The sequence below is a fragment of the Neoarius graeffei genome, chromosome 4, assembly GCF_027579695.1.
Source record: "Neoarius graeffei isolate fNeoGra1 chromosome 4, fNeoGra1.pri, whole genome shotgun sequence".
Classification (NCBI taxonomy): domain Eukaryota; kingdom Metazoa; phylum Chordata; class Actinopteri; order Siluriformes; family Ariidae; genus Neoarius; species Neoarius graeffei.
The window spans coordinates 14,782,928-14,800,164 of NC_083572.1; the positions used below are offsets into that span (position 1 = coordinate 14,782,928).

Genomic DNA, 17,237 nt, shown 5'->3' on the forward strand with positions numbered 1-17,237 from the left:
GTTTCCTCCGGGTGCTCCGGTTTCCCCCACAGTCCAAAGACATGCAGGTTAGGTTAACTGGTGACTCTAATTGACCGTGAGTGTGAATGTGAGTGTGAATGGTTGTTTGTGTGTCAGCCCTGTGATGACCTGGCGACTTGTCCAGGGTGTACCCCGCCTTTCGCCCGTAGATTACATTTATTTAAAAAAAAAAAGTGCTACTCGTTTTTTGTTTGTTTTTTAATAAAATGTAATTTTACAACAAGAAAATCAATTGCAGTCAAGATATGAGTGGAAAAAAGATGTTTATCTTCAAATTTACAAACGAAACAAGGTTTTCCATAACAACTGATTTTTATTTCTTTGAATTTCATTCGAAATTTAACCCATTCAGTTCAGTTTACACGACACAAGCTGAACACATACAGTAACCATTGTCAGTCTCTGCAACACATCATCCCCATGCTCGTCTTCGTTTTGGGACTGGTTGATGCTCCAGCTCATCCTCTTCTTCAAAGTCACTGTCAGACTCTGAATTTTCAGAAATGTGATCCTCACGTTCTGAAACGTCTTCCTCTACATCATCATCAAAAGCTTCTCTCTCTTCCAAAATCATTTGCAAGTCCATCTGAGCAGAGAATCTTTTGGCCATCTTGATCAGTTGTGATAAGGAACCACATTGGAAAAACTGTATTTATTGTGTCCCGCCCCCAATTTATGGGAACTTCTGTCTTGGTTCCCGCAAGACAGAGGGTAAAATGTGTAGGAATGTGAGCGCAGACAGGTGTCGGTGCTTGAATGGCAGGGGCAGAAACACAAAACTCACACACACACTAACAGCAGGCCCAGACAGGAGGAGGACTGAGTGAAGGTACACACTTTTATTAGCCCCGGGTCCAGTGGACCCGAACATCCTGTATGTAATATAAATGTGTAGGGGGATGTACTGTGTGTGGTCATCAAAAATGTGTTCTGATCTATGTTCTTCACAGAAAATGAGCCAAGGTTAATGAGTCGGAGTTTGAAAAAATAATTAATCGTATCATTGTTCCTTTGATTAAAAAATGAAAACGGGTCCCACAGACCTGAGCACCATACAAGGGTTAAACCTAGAGGTGGATGATTTTTAAAACAAAAACAACCAACCAACCAGGAAAAAAAACACAATATGTAGATATTTTGCCCAGGACTGTGTTCCTCTGATAACAGAAACAGAGCTCCAGCTCTCTCTGCTCTTAGACCCCGTCCACACGTAGCCGGGTATCTGCTAAATTGAAGATATTTTTCTACGTTTTGGCCTGTCATCCACATGAAAACGCATCAAAAACGAATATTTAAAAAAACTCCGGGCAAAGTGAAGATTTTTGAAAACTCCGTGTATGCCTTTTCGTGTAGACAGAGATAACCGGAGTTTTGCATTTTAGAACGTCACAATCTGCGCCAAAAAAATGACAACAAATCTGCCCTGACGTCAAACGTGCGACCTTTGTTTACTGCAGAAGCCAGATTAAGCATGGACAAAGAGTAATGGATTGAAGTAGTGCCTTGAAAGCGTTAATTATTGTGCAGGTGCTATTTACATGTTTAATTTTAGAAGCCCAACTACTGCTCCAAAAACAGGGTCAATATGTCCACATATTTGCTTTGACAAGATTCCCAATCAACGTTTTCTTGCGTCTTTTGAAGTTTATACTCCAAAATTGTGTTTAGAAGCAATTCTGTCTCCGAGTCTGTCCAGACGAACGAGCTTGGCGCCATGTTTTATGTTTAGGCGGAAGTGACGCCAACAGGGGGCTATTCTGATGTGATTAGGGGGTAGGAATTGGGGAAATAGCCATCTACAGGTTTGGAATGCTTATGAATGTGATTGAAAACGCAGATGTTCGGTTATGTGTGGAAGGGATTTTTTTCGAAGACGAGGTGGTGTGGATAAAACATTTTTATAAACGGAGGGGGGGAAATGTTCGGTTTTAAAAATATCCGGCTACGTGTGTACATGGCCTTAATCTGTACTGTTCTTTCAGGATTTATCGCATGTCGCTCCTTGTCGTTTTTTTTTTTTAAATGCCCGAGTTGTTTGAAACCAATCTGGGTTTTCTGTGTCGAATAAGGAAGCGGCTTCACCTTTAAGAAAATCAAACACTTTCATGAAGGCGCTAACTCAAATGCGAGCAGAAAAAAATAAAACGAGATTCTTAAGCAAACTCTTCCATCCTCGCTTCCGAATTTTCTGTTTTTGTAAAATACATTTTAAATACAATCGTGAATTTCTCTGGAGTTTTCAGGCTGAGCTCCTCTCCTCGTATTCTTTAACCACTCATTTCCTCATCGTTGTTGAAGCATTTGCTTCTATTTGTTAAAGTTTTTCTTGATAGCGGGGAGACGGTAATGCCTTTTTATCGATTTCTCTGTTTGAACAAGCAAAAACGGTGCAAAAGTTAAGAGCAATTCCAGCGTTATGGACGTGACACTTGAACTCAAAATGGCAACAAATGACCCAGTGCATGTTTTATTGTCTCCCAGTATTTAAACAGGTGTTGCATATTTTAAGGCTGTACCATACTGGAGAAGTGATAGAACAAGAACAATTCCCATAGTACATCTCGGACATGCCAGAAAATGCCAATAAAAGATGCGTTATGGATGTGACAGAAAAAGTATCACTTTTCTTGGGTGACTGTACATTTTTATCAAACTCTGTGAAATTGTAAACCTAATGTCGAAATGGAGATATCCATTTGATAGAGGGGTCCAAGGTGAATATTAAAAAAAATCTTTGTTTAAAATATTTTATATTTCATGCAGAGTTTCGGAAGGAAAAGTCAGCGTTATGGATGTGACGAAATTCTGTTATGGATGTGACGCGTCTGAAATAGACATGGCATATGTTTAGAAAATCAGCAATTTAACCACCATAACCCTTTGAAAAACTCTCTAAATATCAGCTAAAACTATCAAAGTTCTTAAATGATATTTAGGATGGCTATTGTTTTGCTGTTTTGTGGATTTTAGCGTACATTTCTGTGGCTTGTGGCAATAATATAGAATTGTACATGATCAAAGTTATTCGTGTCATTAGCTAAAGTAGTGAAGGCGAAGGGAACAATTCTTGTGACAAATTGGTTCAACTTATTCACATCTGTAAAATACAGGCCTAGGTGATATCTCTGGGAGTGGTTTTGATGTATTACATGTTGCTTTATTTTTGCATGGTGAGGTTGACATTTACATGGAATTGCCCATAACCATATTAAAGACAGATTAAGCCTTACTTGCATGAAAGACGGTGTCTGTCTGACCCCAGCGGTAATTATCACGTGATGCGTGACGTCATGCACAAGGGGTCTGTAAACAGTACGCATACCGTACTACAGCAGCGAGGGTATATAAAATAACTTGCAAAGCAGTAAATGAAACAGAGACTAAGAAAACAGCCAAGACATAATGGTGGATATGTAGTGAGGGACATTTTTTTTTTTTTTTAGGAACTGAAATAAAAGATCAAAATCTAATTTTTGTGGTGCTAGTTCGTAATATATGCTCGTTCTAACTTGCCCGGTTGGGAATGTCGGGGATGTGTTCCACTTACCCGAATGCATGTTTCACTTGCCCCGGGCAATCGGGCAGTGCTTAATGTCGAGCCCTGGGTACAAAAACATTTTAGAGTTCCAAATGTTTGTTTTCCAGCACAAAATTAAATGTCGCAGAAAAATAGTTTGTATCTGAGCAGCATATTCCATAAGAGAGCACTTTTCAGATTAAAAAAGAAAACATAATGAAGGCTACTGGGTTTTGGTGCAAAATTAAGAAGCGAGTGTGACAGTCAAAGTGTCCAGAAGAACCGTGGCTGGTTCTGTAAGATGCTCAGTAAAACTTAGAGCTCATTTCCTTATCAAACTGCACTCATTGTACCAGAGACTGCTTTTTTTAAAAGCAAAGGGTCGTCTCACACCAAATACTGACTCTGTTTCATTTATTACGGCTTACTGTTTATAGTGTATTTTTTTAATTTTATTTATTTTTTTAAAAAACTTTGAAACATTTTCATTATTTTTAAGCCATTTTTGGTCGGCAGCATTTCTTTCCATGTGCCTTAAGCCTAGGTCACAACCGGACGTACGATTTTTTGGCCGTGCGATTTTTGGCGTTCCCCAAATCGCTGCGTTTTTTGTTTTTTTTGTTCATGGAGAAAGACGCACGTTGGCCATAAGTTTGTCTTGCAACCTGAAAAGAACGTAAGCGCCCGTAGAGTTTGTTTGACATGACAAAGAACCTCTGCGACCAGTCTACGGCTCGAAAATCAGCACGTCACACGCACGCCCTCCGTGCGTTTCTTGCGTTTTTTGCACGTAGACCGGCCGTAGATGCACGTACGGCCGGTTGTGACCGAGGCTTAAGACTTTTTCACAGTACTGTATATCTAACGTCTTTAAAATGATAACATTAGCCGACAAATACAAAATGTGTCCTTTGTTTGTTTGTTTGCTTGAATTTTGTGCTGTACAGTATATTAAATGACATAGCACTCTGTCTCACACAGTCTCCTTTAAATCCATACCTAACTCTTCATAAAGCTGCCACTGATTGATTGATTGATTGATTGATTAAGGGTGTATTCAGACCAGGATAGTTCGATAGTTCACTTGCTTTGGTCCCAACCAAATGCTTTTTTTATTTTTTCATTTTGGTGCGGTTCGCTTTCACACTGTACATTTTAGTAAGCGGACCAAAATCTGTCAACAAAGCCACGCGCCCTGAGGTCGTTCAGCTATTGGTCAGAGACGACACGCGCACAAAGCGTTAAGTTCAAAAGTAGTCATGGAGGCTTTCCGTGCTGTTATTCTTTTTAATGTCATCAAAGCTATATGTTTTTTCCAGTTTTTACTGTTTTCACAATTATGCGATTACTATGCTGTTGTACAAGTAATTTATCAACGACGACGACAAAGGGCAAGGCGGCTACGGAGGACAGCGCTGATGAGCGCACATCATGTTGTGACAGTTCTGGCTCTTCACGCAATAGATTAATTTCTTTTTTGCGTCGCTAGTACCGCCACTTTTTGAAAGAATGTCCCTGATTTTAATGTAGGTCTGACGGAGTTTCTTCACTTTTAGCCGACATTGTTCTGGGGAGCGCGTGAACCCCTCCTCCTTCATTTTCTCACTGAATACAGCAAACACGTCGGCATTTTTGTGTGTTCTCTTCAAAAGCTCAGATATGTGGACATCGGCCCATATATCCACAAGGGTACGCGTTTCTTCCTCGGCCCACGTTTGCCCCCTACTCATTTTTTGTACTCTGTAGTCTAGCCTACCACTGGTCTGAATGACTGAACGACTGTTGTAAGGTTCCCTTGACAACCGAAACAGTGTTTGCACTTTGCGGTGGAGTGTCAAGACTCTGTTTCCCATAATGCTCGACAAACGACGGAAGCTCCCGAGGTACAAAAAAGCAAAACTGTCAGATTAGGTCCGGTCTGCTTTCACACCTCCAAAAGATCCGCACCAGGGTTCCTTTGGTCCGGACCAGAGTTCGGTGGTTTGTATTGAGACCAACCCAAAAGGTCCGGACCAAGGGAAATTTGGTTCGTTTGGTCCGAACCAAACAACGTAGGTGTGAATACGCCCTAAGAAATGAACAAAACACGATTTGGCGTGCTGTTAGAGGAAAATAATCAGTGGTGTGATAAATTCCTTATCTGTTAATTAACAACACTTTGTACTTTTAAATTCTTTATTAACATTTATTTAAAAAAATTGTGGGAAAACTTAGACTTATCACTTACGTTATAGCAGCTGTAAATGCTCATTCCTTCATCAGCCTTTTTTTTCCCCCTTCCTCTCCTCTCTCGAAGTACGGTACATAAGACCAAAATAAACAAAAAGACTCCCCCACCCCCCCACCCCCCCAAAAAAAAAAAAAAACACCAAAGTGCTATCACCGGATATGGAGAACATACAAACTCCACACAGAAAGGCCCCCGTCGGCCACTGGGCTCAAACCCAGAACCTTCTTGCTGTGAAGCGACAGTGCTAACCACTACATCACCATGCCACCTGTTCTCCATATCAATGTGTGTTCAAGTACCACCATGTTTTCGATTCTTTTATCCACTTTGTACCACAGTGATTGGTCAATGATTAGAATGTTAATTGATTTGTTAATGCACTTTTTAACAGTTAATAGATTTGACGTTGTGGAATGTCCAAGAGACAAGTTATTTCCCGTTCTCATGTATATTATACCCGCGATAAAGTGCACCAGATGCCTCTATTTCTCTCTCTCAAAAAAAAAAGAAGCAGCCTGTCATTTTCCAGAGAAACTGGAAAGCGTAAGCTGTTCTGTCCTGAAGAGTTCCGATTACTGATCCACCTTATTTTAACCCTCCGTGTGAATTGTTTCCGTGTGCAGGAAGGGCGGCTTCAGGAAGCTGTTGAGAGCCTTCTGTCTCTGGAGAAGCAAACCAGGACGGTCAGTCTGACTCTTCTGTAATTTCGTATACACAGCAGCTCAAGTAGTTTTTGATTGACTCGTCTGATTTAAAGCAGGGGTGCAGAACAAGCCTTTTATTTGTTTGTGGATTTCTTTCCAGGCTTCGGACATGGTGTCCACATCCAGGATCTTGGTGGCCATCGTGCAGATGTGCTACGAGGCAAAAGACTGGGACGCGCTCAACGAGAACATCATGCTGTTATCGAAGAGGAGGAGTCAGTTGAAGCAGGTGAGATTGCAGTGCTCGATTCACAAGTCGCCTCACCCAGGAGAATTAACGAGGAATGATTTCTTTCGATCAATTTAAAATGACTTCATAGTCACAAATGGTCTTGTATTATAAAAGTAGAAAGCAGATCATCGCTAAACACTATTTAAAGTGAATTTAATGCCTCTAAACCCCACTGTTTTCCTTGTACAAAGCAACAGTCTTTATGTTGATTGGCCACATGTTTTCGAACCATAGCTGATCCAAAAGGCCATAAATTAATGGAAAATCAATATCACCCGATTTTTCATGGAATCTGCTGAGACTGAACCAGAAGATCCTGAAGGGGTGTGTGACGTCACACGTCTAACAATCCAGGTCTCAATTTCATCCCCATGCGCAGCAGTGGTTAGACCAGTCTCGATATGGAATCACGTTTTGGAGAGAATTCTGGTAGTGATTGGGATTCTTGTATGTCGGATGAAGCGGCAGATGGTTATCAAGGATATTCCGGAGTAAATGGTTATCTTTTCAAGCCCCCGAAGACCAGAAACAGATACCAGTTTACTCAGTTCACGACAGTCCCCGCTCACTGCCGATAGCGCACCACCAGCCAGAGAGACTTGGAAACGCAGACTGGTTTGTGGATTTTTATTCTAAGCTGGCCGCTGCAAAATACAGGGAAAGTATTTACCTCAGTAAATGCAGAAATATATAATCTTTAAAACGTACACTTATTCAGTGTAATTATTTAAAAGAAAATATGAAGTGGTGGGCGATAACAGGGCAATCGACGAACTGTCCAAATGTCAGATCAAATGCCATTTATTACATCAATGGGTTTGTTTTTTGCTCCAGTAATTCCCATGCGGTCGTTCCGGTGGTGGTAATGAATCAGATTTATTAGTAGTAGACGACACTTTGTTTGTACAAACCTCACCCGCTGTCGCTTTGGATTAGTGCCATTTCTCGGAAATTCGTGAACCGAATGTCCTGTTGTATATGGATTTGAACATCCAAACGAAACTCTGCGCTTTCACATGCTTATTTTTAGTAAGATTCCAACAACAATATCCAATTTCAGCGAGCAAACAAGCACGGAGTCAGATGAACCGAAATGACCCAGATAGCCGGGGTTCCACGTGTGACGTCATGCGAGATTAGCCCTGATGCAAGGCCGCCTTCTTCCAGGATCCGAACGCTGTGATTTATCGATAGTTTTGTGCTTGATAATAAAACAACAAATAATTAGGGTTTTTTTTCCTCCTGCAGGGATGAGCATTTTCCGCGGATCTGCGGAATTCCGAGTTTTTCCCGCTGAAAATGTCATTTTTGTGAAACGTGTAAATCCGTTGAGAAAATTTCAGGGTAGGGGTCGAGGCGAGGCTTGTGGTGGCACAAGCAGGCAGGACCGACCGACCGCCCGCCAGCATCTTTCGGCAGCGCTTATCGCAAAATTAGTTGCAGCTGTGATAACGGAAATCGTCATTGCTTTCTTCAATATTTATGCTAACGACAACTCACGACGATTTCCGGCAACGTTTTGGCGCTAGTTTCATCTCACTTTTACAATTCGCGGAGAAACAAGCTATACGTACGCGGTTTTGATCACTTCTTAAGTTCTAGTTATTTTGGTTAGTTTTCAAAGTTACTTCGCCAATATGGCGAAAGTTTTGGACCGCAAAAATGAGGATTGTGCCAGGGAAATCGATAAATCGAACGGGATAAAGAACTGTTTCCGATGGGCATGGCTCGATAGTAGTGTTACCGTGCAGATAGGGACACAAACTGTGACGACGTGCCTGACGGAACATATCCGCAAAGTGGCCGTGCCGGGAAAGGTTCTGTGTATTCTGTGCTCAGATATGATCAATTATGGAAACAGAGGAGCTAGAAACGTCCAGGAGCACATCAAAACAAAAAAGCACAAAGGTACGTTTTACTTAAATTGTCAAAGATAGAGTCAGGAGGAATCTAATATATCGTTACGGTTACCTCCATTATCGCTCACGATATATATATTAGTGCTGTCAAAAATGTCGCGTTATTAACGCGTTAACTTGACTCAATTTTAACGGCGATAATTTTTTTATCGCAAGATTAACGCTCTGTGACATGATGTAGGTTTTTCATAAGGTTTTGAGACTGCCAGGAACTTGGAACAGAGACTTTGCTTAGAAAACCGATAGCAGCTCGACTGTAATGCCGCGCACAGCCAGAGTCCTCTGCCCCCCCCCCCCCCCCCCAAGAATCAGCGCGGGCAGGGCGCGCTAGTAGAGATGGGATTTATGGCTCTTTGATGGGATCCACATCTTTGTGATCCGTTCTTTGAAAAGAGCCGTTCAAAAGACTGGCTCATTTGGCTCTTTTTAAATATTTATTCAGTTTTAAGAAGACAGCGTCTAAAGAAGCCAGATCCCTCTGAACTGTAAACTCAATGCTATCCCAGAAATCCTTCCTGTAATATGCAAATTTGGCTGCCTCTGATTGGACAGCGCGACGCATCAACAGGCAGAAAGTGTAAAAGTACAAAATGTGTTAAGTGAGCTGAAACAGTAAAGATCAGATTCAATGCAATGTTTATCAACGAACAACTTAGTTAATATAATAGTGTACTTTATATTATAATCGAGCATGTCAAGCCTACCGTCACTGTGTAACCTGTCTCTCTGAGTTGTAGACTAACTCAAGCAGTAGATCACTTCACTCATGGTTCTTTTGCTAGCCCCGGTGCTCGGCTTAGGTTTCACTTTGCAGTGGCTGTGTCAAGACGTGTTATGCTTTGCAATACAAAGCAAGCCCATTAACGTTTTTATGCTGATAAGAGAATTACAATGGTTTTTCATGTGACAAAAATGTGCGATTAAATTGCGATTAATCGCGAGTTAACTATGACAGTTGCGACATTAATTGCGATTAAATATTTTAATCGCTTGACAGCACTTATATATATAAATATATATATATATATATATATATATATATATATATATATATATATAAATAAAATTGTGTCTACACACACACTTTATTTATTTATTTATTTATATAATTAATTAATTATCTCTAGCCGCTTTATCCTGTGCAGGGTCGCAGGCAAGCTGGAGCCTATCCCAGCTGACTACGGGCGAAAGGCGGGGTACACCCTGGACAAGTCGCCAGGTCATCACAGGGCTGACACATAGACACAGACAACCATTCACATTCACACCTACGGTCAATTTAGAGTCACCAGTTAACCTAACCTGCATGTCTTTGGACTGTGGGGGAAACCGGAGCACCCGGAGGAAACCCACGCGGACACGGGGAGAACATGCAAACTCCGCACAGAAAGGCCCTCGCCGGCCACGGGGCTCGAACCCGGACCTTCTTGCTGTGAGGCGACAGCGCTAACCACTACACCACCGTGCCGCCCGTGTGTGTGTGTGTGTGTGTGTGTGTGTATATATATATATATATATATATATATATATATATATCTCATCTCATCTCATTATCTCTAGCCGCTTTATCCTTCTACAGGGTCGCAGGCAAGCTGGAGCCTATCCCAGCTGACTACGGGCGAAAGGCGGGGTACACCCTGGACAAGTCGCCAGGTCATCACAGGGCTGACACATAGACACAGACAACCATTCACACTCACATTCACACCTACGCTCAATTTAGAGTCACCAGTTAACCTAACTTGCATGTCTTTGGACTGTGGGGGAAACCGGAGCACCCGGAGGAAACCCACGCGGACACGGGGAGAACATGCAAACTCCACACAGAAAGGCCCTCACCGGCCCTGGGGCTCGAACCCAGGACCTTCTTGCTGTGAGGCGACAGCGCTAACCACTACACCACCGTGCCGCCCATATATATATATATATATATATATATATATATATATATATATAAAAATTATATCTGTAGGGATTTGTTATCTTAAAGTTTATAAACATTTTAAACCATCATTGAATTTGAAAACATTCATTATTTATATATATATATATATATATATATATATATATATATATATATATATGTGGGAAAGTTGGCAGACATTTCAGAGTTTTTTTAAATGTCCCATTCTCATCCCTGCTCCTGCTTTATTAATTAATTTTGGTTGTTACTAATGAGGCGTATTCATTTTCAAGCGTTACAAGAAGACATTACATACATTTAAAAAAAATAATAAAATGCTGTTTGATATGTGTTCTGAAATGATTGCGTCATCATGGTCTGTTTGCAGGCTGTGGCTAAGATGGTGCAGGAGTGTTACAAATACGTGGATGCTGTCAGTGACCTGACTGTCAAACTGAGGCTCATCGACACTCTCCGAACCGTTACTGCCGGAAAGGTCGGTTCTTCAGCAAGGTCCCAGACTTCTCCGATTTAAAATGTTGATCTGTAGTGATCTTTCGACACCCTCATGCTCCCATGATCAAAATCACTGTTGATCTGATTACGCTGTTGGTCTCGTTCACTGGAATATCACTTCCATGTGTTGTCCTGTGCAGATTTACGTAGAGATCGAGCGTGCGAGACTCACTAAGACACTGGCTGGTATTAAAGAGCAGAGCGGTGAGATTAAAGAGGCTGCGTCCATTCTCCAGGAGCTGCAGGTGAGGTTTTTATATTTACATTTTTTTCCCCTCTTTGTCATCTCAGCAATTCTTGGAATCAAACTTTATTCGTCAAGAGTTAACCTCAACCAGCCAACCGACAATCCAGATCACTCCAAAAACCTCCTATTAGAACAGTTCCATTAATAATGTTATTGTGTGTGCTTAAAAATATTGGCACCCCCGAGTTTTATTATGCCTGATACAGCAAGTTGAGAAGCACTTGTACTAACAAGATAAAGTTTCTGGAATCCCTAATGAATAAACCGGGGGAAAAAAATCCCTGAGATGACATGAGGAAGAAATCTTGAGATGAAACTGTTTGTGGACAAAACAATCACTTATCAGGGTTCCTGCTGGGTTCTGAAAAATATTCTCCACATTTTTCCTTGAAAAATAAAGTCAAAGAAGTCACTTTCTTCACTAAAGCCCTATTCGCACGGGATTAGTATTACCTGTGAACCTATAGTAATTTGTAAATTCCCACCCAACCTGGGTGTTAAATCCTTTGCATTCGCACGGGATAAGCAAAGTCCGTAATTTACTCAATTTAAAGACAGCTGACAAATCAGAAACACCCATTCAGTCATGTCCCACCCCAGTTAAAGACAGCTGACAAATCAGAAACACCCATTCAGTCATGTCAGTTAAAGACAGCTGACAAATCAGAAACACCCATTCAGTCATGTCCCGCCCTCCGCTGCCACTCGCCGAAAGAAAATGTAGAAACAGTCTTTTTAGCTTACAAATTACTATTCTGTTTTTTTTTGTTTTGTTTTTTTAATTATTATTAGAAGGCACATGGAGTTTAGTCCTGCCTTGGCCAGTGCATTCTGAAAGTATGTTTCGGTCTGTAGCCAACAATGCATGTTATTGCAGATCATATCTCTCCACACAAACTAAAGGCGCAGATGCCGACTTTTTCACGGCTTTTTCATGGACTGTAACGGCATTTGCTTATGTAGTAATTTTAATACAGAATTTACTCTGATGAAATTATTCAGACACTCCAACGCCCCCCCCCAAAAAAATCGGATCTGTACGAGCCGTGAAAAAGGCGCGCCGTTTGCATCCCTGTTTAAACTCATAGGTTAACCGACTTTAACCGGCTAATGAGGCTCGGTGGTCGGTCAAGATTTTTTTTTAGTTTTCGCCATCCCTAGTCCATGGAGGATATGGCCTGGCTATAGCTATGAAATATTAAAAATGTTCCTTACCGAAAGCAGCCACACAAGTCATCCAGGTCAAAAATCTGTGAGCTCTCCTCTTGGCTTTCTTGCTGTTTTTGGGAAGCGGATTCCATGTAGTGTGGTATGGGCACGACTACCACTTGCCCCTAAAACAGTACTCATGAAAATTTCAACCGTAGCCTCCTCACAGTAACCGGAAAAGATATAAAACGCGCGCAATTACAATAACAAACACGGACATGCGTATTCGCACGGGACTAGTATTGTCACTGGACGTCTGTGTTTGACAAAATATAGTAGGTAATTTGCGGCGGAATTATTACTTTACAAATTACAGACATGGCGCATTCGCACGGGACTAACATCTCAGACATTCTCTGCAATTATTACAAATCGCCAGAGGTTCACAGGTAATACTAATCCTGTGCAAATAGGGCTTTAGTCTGCATTTTTTTTCTTAGTTACCGACTTATCAAAGTGGACTTAATACAGGTTTATACCAACCGAACTGGCACAATTCAAATATTTGTACAGATACAGCGAGGCCTCTCCATTACATATAAAATTTAGGCTCCACTCCAGCCTCTAATAAGAGAGTCGATTTTGGGCGCCCTGTGCACCATCAAGCTCAAATCAACCTCTATTGTTTGAGCTTACTCAAGGTTATTTTAGCCTGGAATTATTCAAAAGAGGTATTAGGACTCTCTCTTTAGCCTTTACTTCAACACAAAACTTGATTTCAGAGTCGAGAAGAGTCTTGGAACAAACAACACTGAAGGAATCCGATTTTCCCGTCGATTTACGAACCGAATACAGAGGCTTGTATTTTTTTTTAAGGAAGATTAGCATCCCTTGGTTGGCGAGGTTATATCTAACTTTACAAGAAATATCATCACCCATAGACATTCAAAGATTATGCCATCTGTATTACTGATTTTGGCACTGCCTTTTTTTTTTTTTTTGTAAATTTGTCATTCACGTCAGTTTCTGTCATTATTATTATTATTATTATCATCAACACCCATAATGTCTCAGGCACGTGTCGATTGACTTAATGTCACTAGTGAAATTAATCATCAGTTTAATGAAAATGTATCAGTTCTCACTCACATCTCTCTCCTTTAGGACCACAAAGACAAATTCTAACCTACAGCATTCAAAATCCCAGATGACATCCAAGTCCATTGTTTCCTATTAATCTCTTACTTTTTTTTATTTTTTGAGGGTGGAAATACCCAGGTGTTATAGCCCCAAAACATGGCTCCCTTCGGTTGCTTGCTGGCTGACAGCACTTTCACTTTGGCGTTTTTTTTTAAATAAATAACTGATCCCTGTATTACTGACGCTGCCCGATGTGTTCAGGGACGGTCGGGGCTCGGAGTGTGCCTCCCCCGTGGCTGTTTCAGCCCTTAAATCGTCTTCAGTGCTTGAAGAAGTTCTGCACCACTGTTCAGTTCATGCAGAGATAATTACCGTATTTTCCGGACTATACATCGCTCCGGAGTTTAAGTCGCATCAGCCAAAAAATGCATTATGAAGACGAAAAAAACATATATACGTCGCACCGGACTATAAGTCGCACTTTTTTGAAGGGTTATTCTATCCATAGAATCTGTGATTGTATCTGATAAGCGGCGCGTGGTTACTGTGCGACTGCATTGTTTATTTAATAAACGAACAGCTGAGCAGTGATAACGCGCTCTTTGCCCTGTAAGTAGCCTAGTCTGATTATTTTAAATATCTACTACTATCTTTAATACTATCACTATCATTTTTACTAATAGCCTATATTATTATTATAACTAATATTAGTAGCCTATTACTGATGCATTAATCAGTTTGCTTTTAGAATATTTTTACCGGTAGGACTTATTATCGCCCCATGGCTCTTTCATCTGTGTTATTAAAGCTGTAGTCATCATCGAGGAGTGTCATTCTTCATTTTTGTCGAATTTTATTTCATCAAATCAGAGGTCAAGTAGGCTATAGGTATATCATCTCCAAAGACAGGTACGGTAGTAAAAACAACCGTCTAGTGAAAAAAAAAACAACAACAACAACCGCTTTTAAATCCCCTACTTAAATCCTTAAAATGAGTCATTTAACTCATGTCTTGTGTGATCTGATCTCCAATCGTGAAATAAACCGGTTGTGATGAGTACAGTCTGTTATTTTAGAAGATAAATGTAATATATAATTTAATATATAGACTAATAAAAATTAATATTTTATAATATAATATCACGACATATTACTGTCTGTAACTGTTTGTCACTAAAGCATTTTCTAAGATCATAATGTCTGATATTATTATTATTATTATTATTATTATTATTATTTTACACACACAATAAGCGCATGTGCGTAAAGTTATAGTAAACCATCCCCCGCCTTTTTTTTTTTTGGAGTCGCCGGACCCACCCACCTCCTGCGTTCTGGGACCTCCCACTTCACAAATTAAGCACTGCCTAAAATCACTACATAACTTATTTAAATAACTATAGGCCTATCATTAATAATAAAACACAGGTCAATCAAGTTTATCAAGCTGATGATTTCACTCCAAATCAGCATATCCATTGAATTCCTCATCCTCGGTGTCGCTTCTGAACAACTCTGCCTCCAGCGGCAGATGAAGCGCCGTTTCCTCTTCTTCTGCGTGGCTGTCGTCAGACTCAGCATCAGCTCCAGTTATTCCGTGGTGAAAAAACAAAACAAAACATATATACGTCGCACCGGAGTATAAGTCGCATGGCCAGCCGAACCATGAAAAAAAGTGCGACTTATAGTCCGAAAAATACGGTACACCCCCACACCAGGCTGATTTAATTCTCACTGCAATTGGTCAAAAGCTAGGCGCTCATTTGGTCATTGTGTAGTCGATTTTTATTGGTCACAAGCACGCGCTCATTGTTTACACTCTGGCTTCCCGCCGTCTCTTTACTGGGGTTGGATTTCAGTAAACGGAGGGATTTCTATAAAAGACGACTTATGATAATGAGGACCCATGCATTCGTCATTCGTCAATTTTCTCTTCGTCACTGATGGATTATGTTCATCAATGACGAGCGCCAGCAGGAACCCTTGACTCAGTTTCTTTTATATATAATTTTTTTAAGCAATCTGGTACACTACAGTAGAAGGATGATATCATTTAGCATGATAAATGTCGCAATAACGCATCCTGCAGCCTAATGGAACATCTGTATCGTTTACTTGATAACATGGAGATGGCCAGATATTAAACCTCGTCTTGGACAGGGCTGATTATTGGTATCTTTTATATTGAGTTCTATTAGTAGTAGATGATGCACACTTGTATTATAAAAGTTGTTCCTGTTGACTGGAAAGTAATGTTTTGCTAATTTGTGTTGATGCTATATAATCATTAATTAATTAACCATTAACATTCTCAGTTTTCAGTGTTTCTGATTGATTTAGACGAGGGATGGCGACAACTTAAAAAAAATCTTGACCGACCCCCGAGCCTCATTAGCCGGTTAAAGTCGGTTAACCTATGAGTTTAAAATTCTAGAATTGGAATTATTAGAATCTATTCTAAATCTAACCGCGAGCATCTGCACATTCAGTCCCAGTCGCTGCCCTCCACTCACGTTACCTTTTCTACAGCGCGAAACATTTAGTCAAACGTGGCACTGATGTTGAGGGGTTTGTATTGGAGCGGAGGACAAATGGCTCCAGCTTAGAGACGGTTTCAGTTGGCCATGATGACGTTGAAAATAAAGTCAAGTGCTAGAAGAAGTACATAACATTCAGTGATGGGAATAACGGCGTTAAAATAAAGGCTGTTATAACGCCGGGTAATCTAATTAATTAGCTACAATCGTTATAACGCCGTTACCAATATCAACCCGCCATTACTGCATGGTATTGAAGTTGCTCTGAAGCCGTCACCGACTTGGCTCACAGACATAAAAGCTGCGTTTGTCACTCCCCCTCCAGACACCGCTGTCATTTCATTCTCTCCCCTTCCCTCCAAAAGTCGGCATCTGCGCCTTTAGTTTGTGTGGAGAGATCTGATCTGCAATAACGTGCATTGTTGGCTACAGACCGAAACATACTTTCAGAATGCACTGGCCAAGGCAGGACTAAACTCGATGTGCCTTCTAATGATAATTAAAAAAAAAAACAGAATAGTAATTTGTAAGCTAAAAAGTCTAGCCTGATACTTTTTTATTTTTCACAAATACAGTCAACTTCTGTCAAGGGTCACTCAAAAAACAGTTGTTCTTGGAAATACATAGACTAACAAGTTAACAGGTTTAAACAAGTTGAAATAGAAAACACTGTGGTCTACAAAATACCCCACTCCGAAAATCACTAATTTTTATTCATAAACACAAGCATGTCTACATGCTCTGGGGTCAAACGCGTACGTAGGCGATTGACTACAAGGCCCGCAGCGAAGAAAACCCTCTCTGATGGAACAGAAGTCCCGGGGATGCAAAGGTGTCGCTCCGCCAAGCTTGCAAGTCTGGGAAAGCGCGACTGGTTTGCTCTCCACCAATCAAGTGGATTACTTTCGAGGGAGTGGCGAATGTCTTCAACTGGGGCGGGAGGGCGGGACATGACTGAATGGGTGTTTCTGATTTGTCAACTGTCCTTCTTACACCGCATGGCATGCCCCAAGCGTTTACAACATAGAATTCCAGGTTCTCCGCTCCAAAATCGGCAGCTTCAAAACGATTGATTTTTTTTTTTTAACCGACAACCAAAAAAATATTAACCGGTTGACGTTA

The 17,237-nt window shown here is 40.8% G+C and overlaps 1 protein-coding gene across 1 annotated transcript in view; it reads left to right on the plus strand.

The window, feature by feature from the left end:
* psmd12 (proteasome 26S subunit, non-ATPase 12) overlaps window positions 1-17,237 on the plus strand; it is a 51,540-nt gene that overhangs the window by 7,198 nt on the left and 27,105 nt on the right. Inside the window, exons 2-5 of the mRNA XM_060918928.1 lie at window positions 6,392-6,451; window positions 6,573-6,701; window positions 10,915-11,022; window positions 11,183-11,287. Coding sequence (XP_060774911.1) covers window positions 6,392-6,451; window positions 6,573-6,701; window positions 10,915-11,022; window positions 11,183-11,287 — 402 coding nt within the window. The remainder of the gene's footprint in view (window positions 1-6,391; window positions 6,452-6,572; window positions 6,702-10,914; window positions 11,023-11,182; window positions 11,288-17,237) is intronic.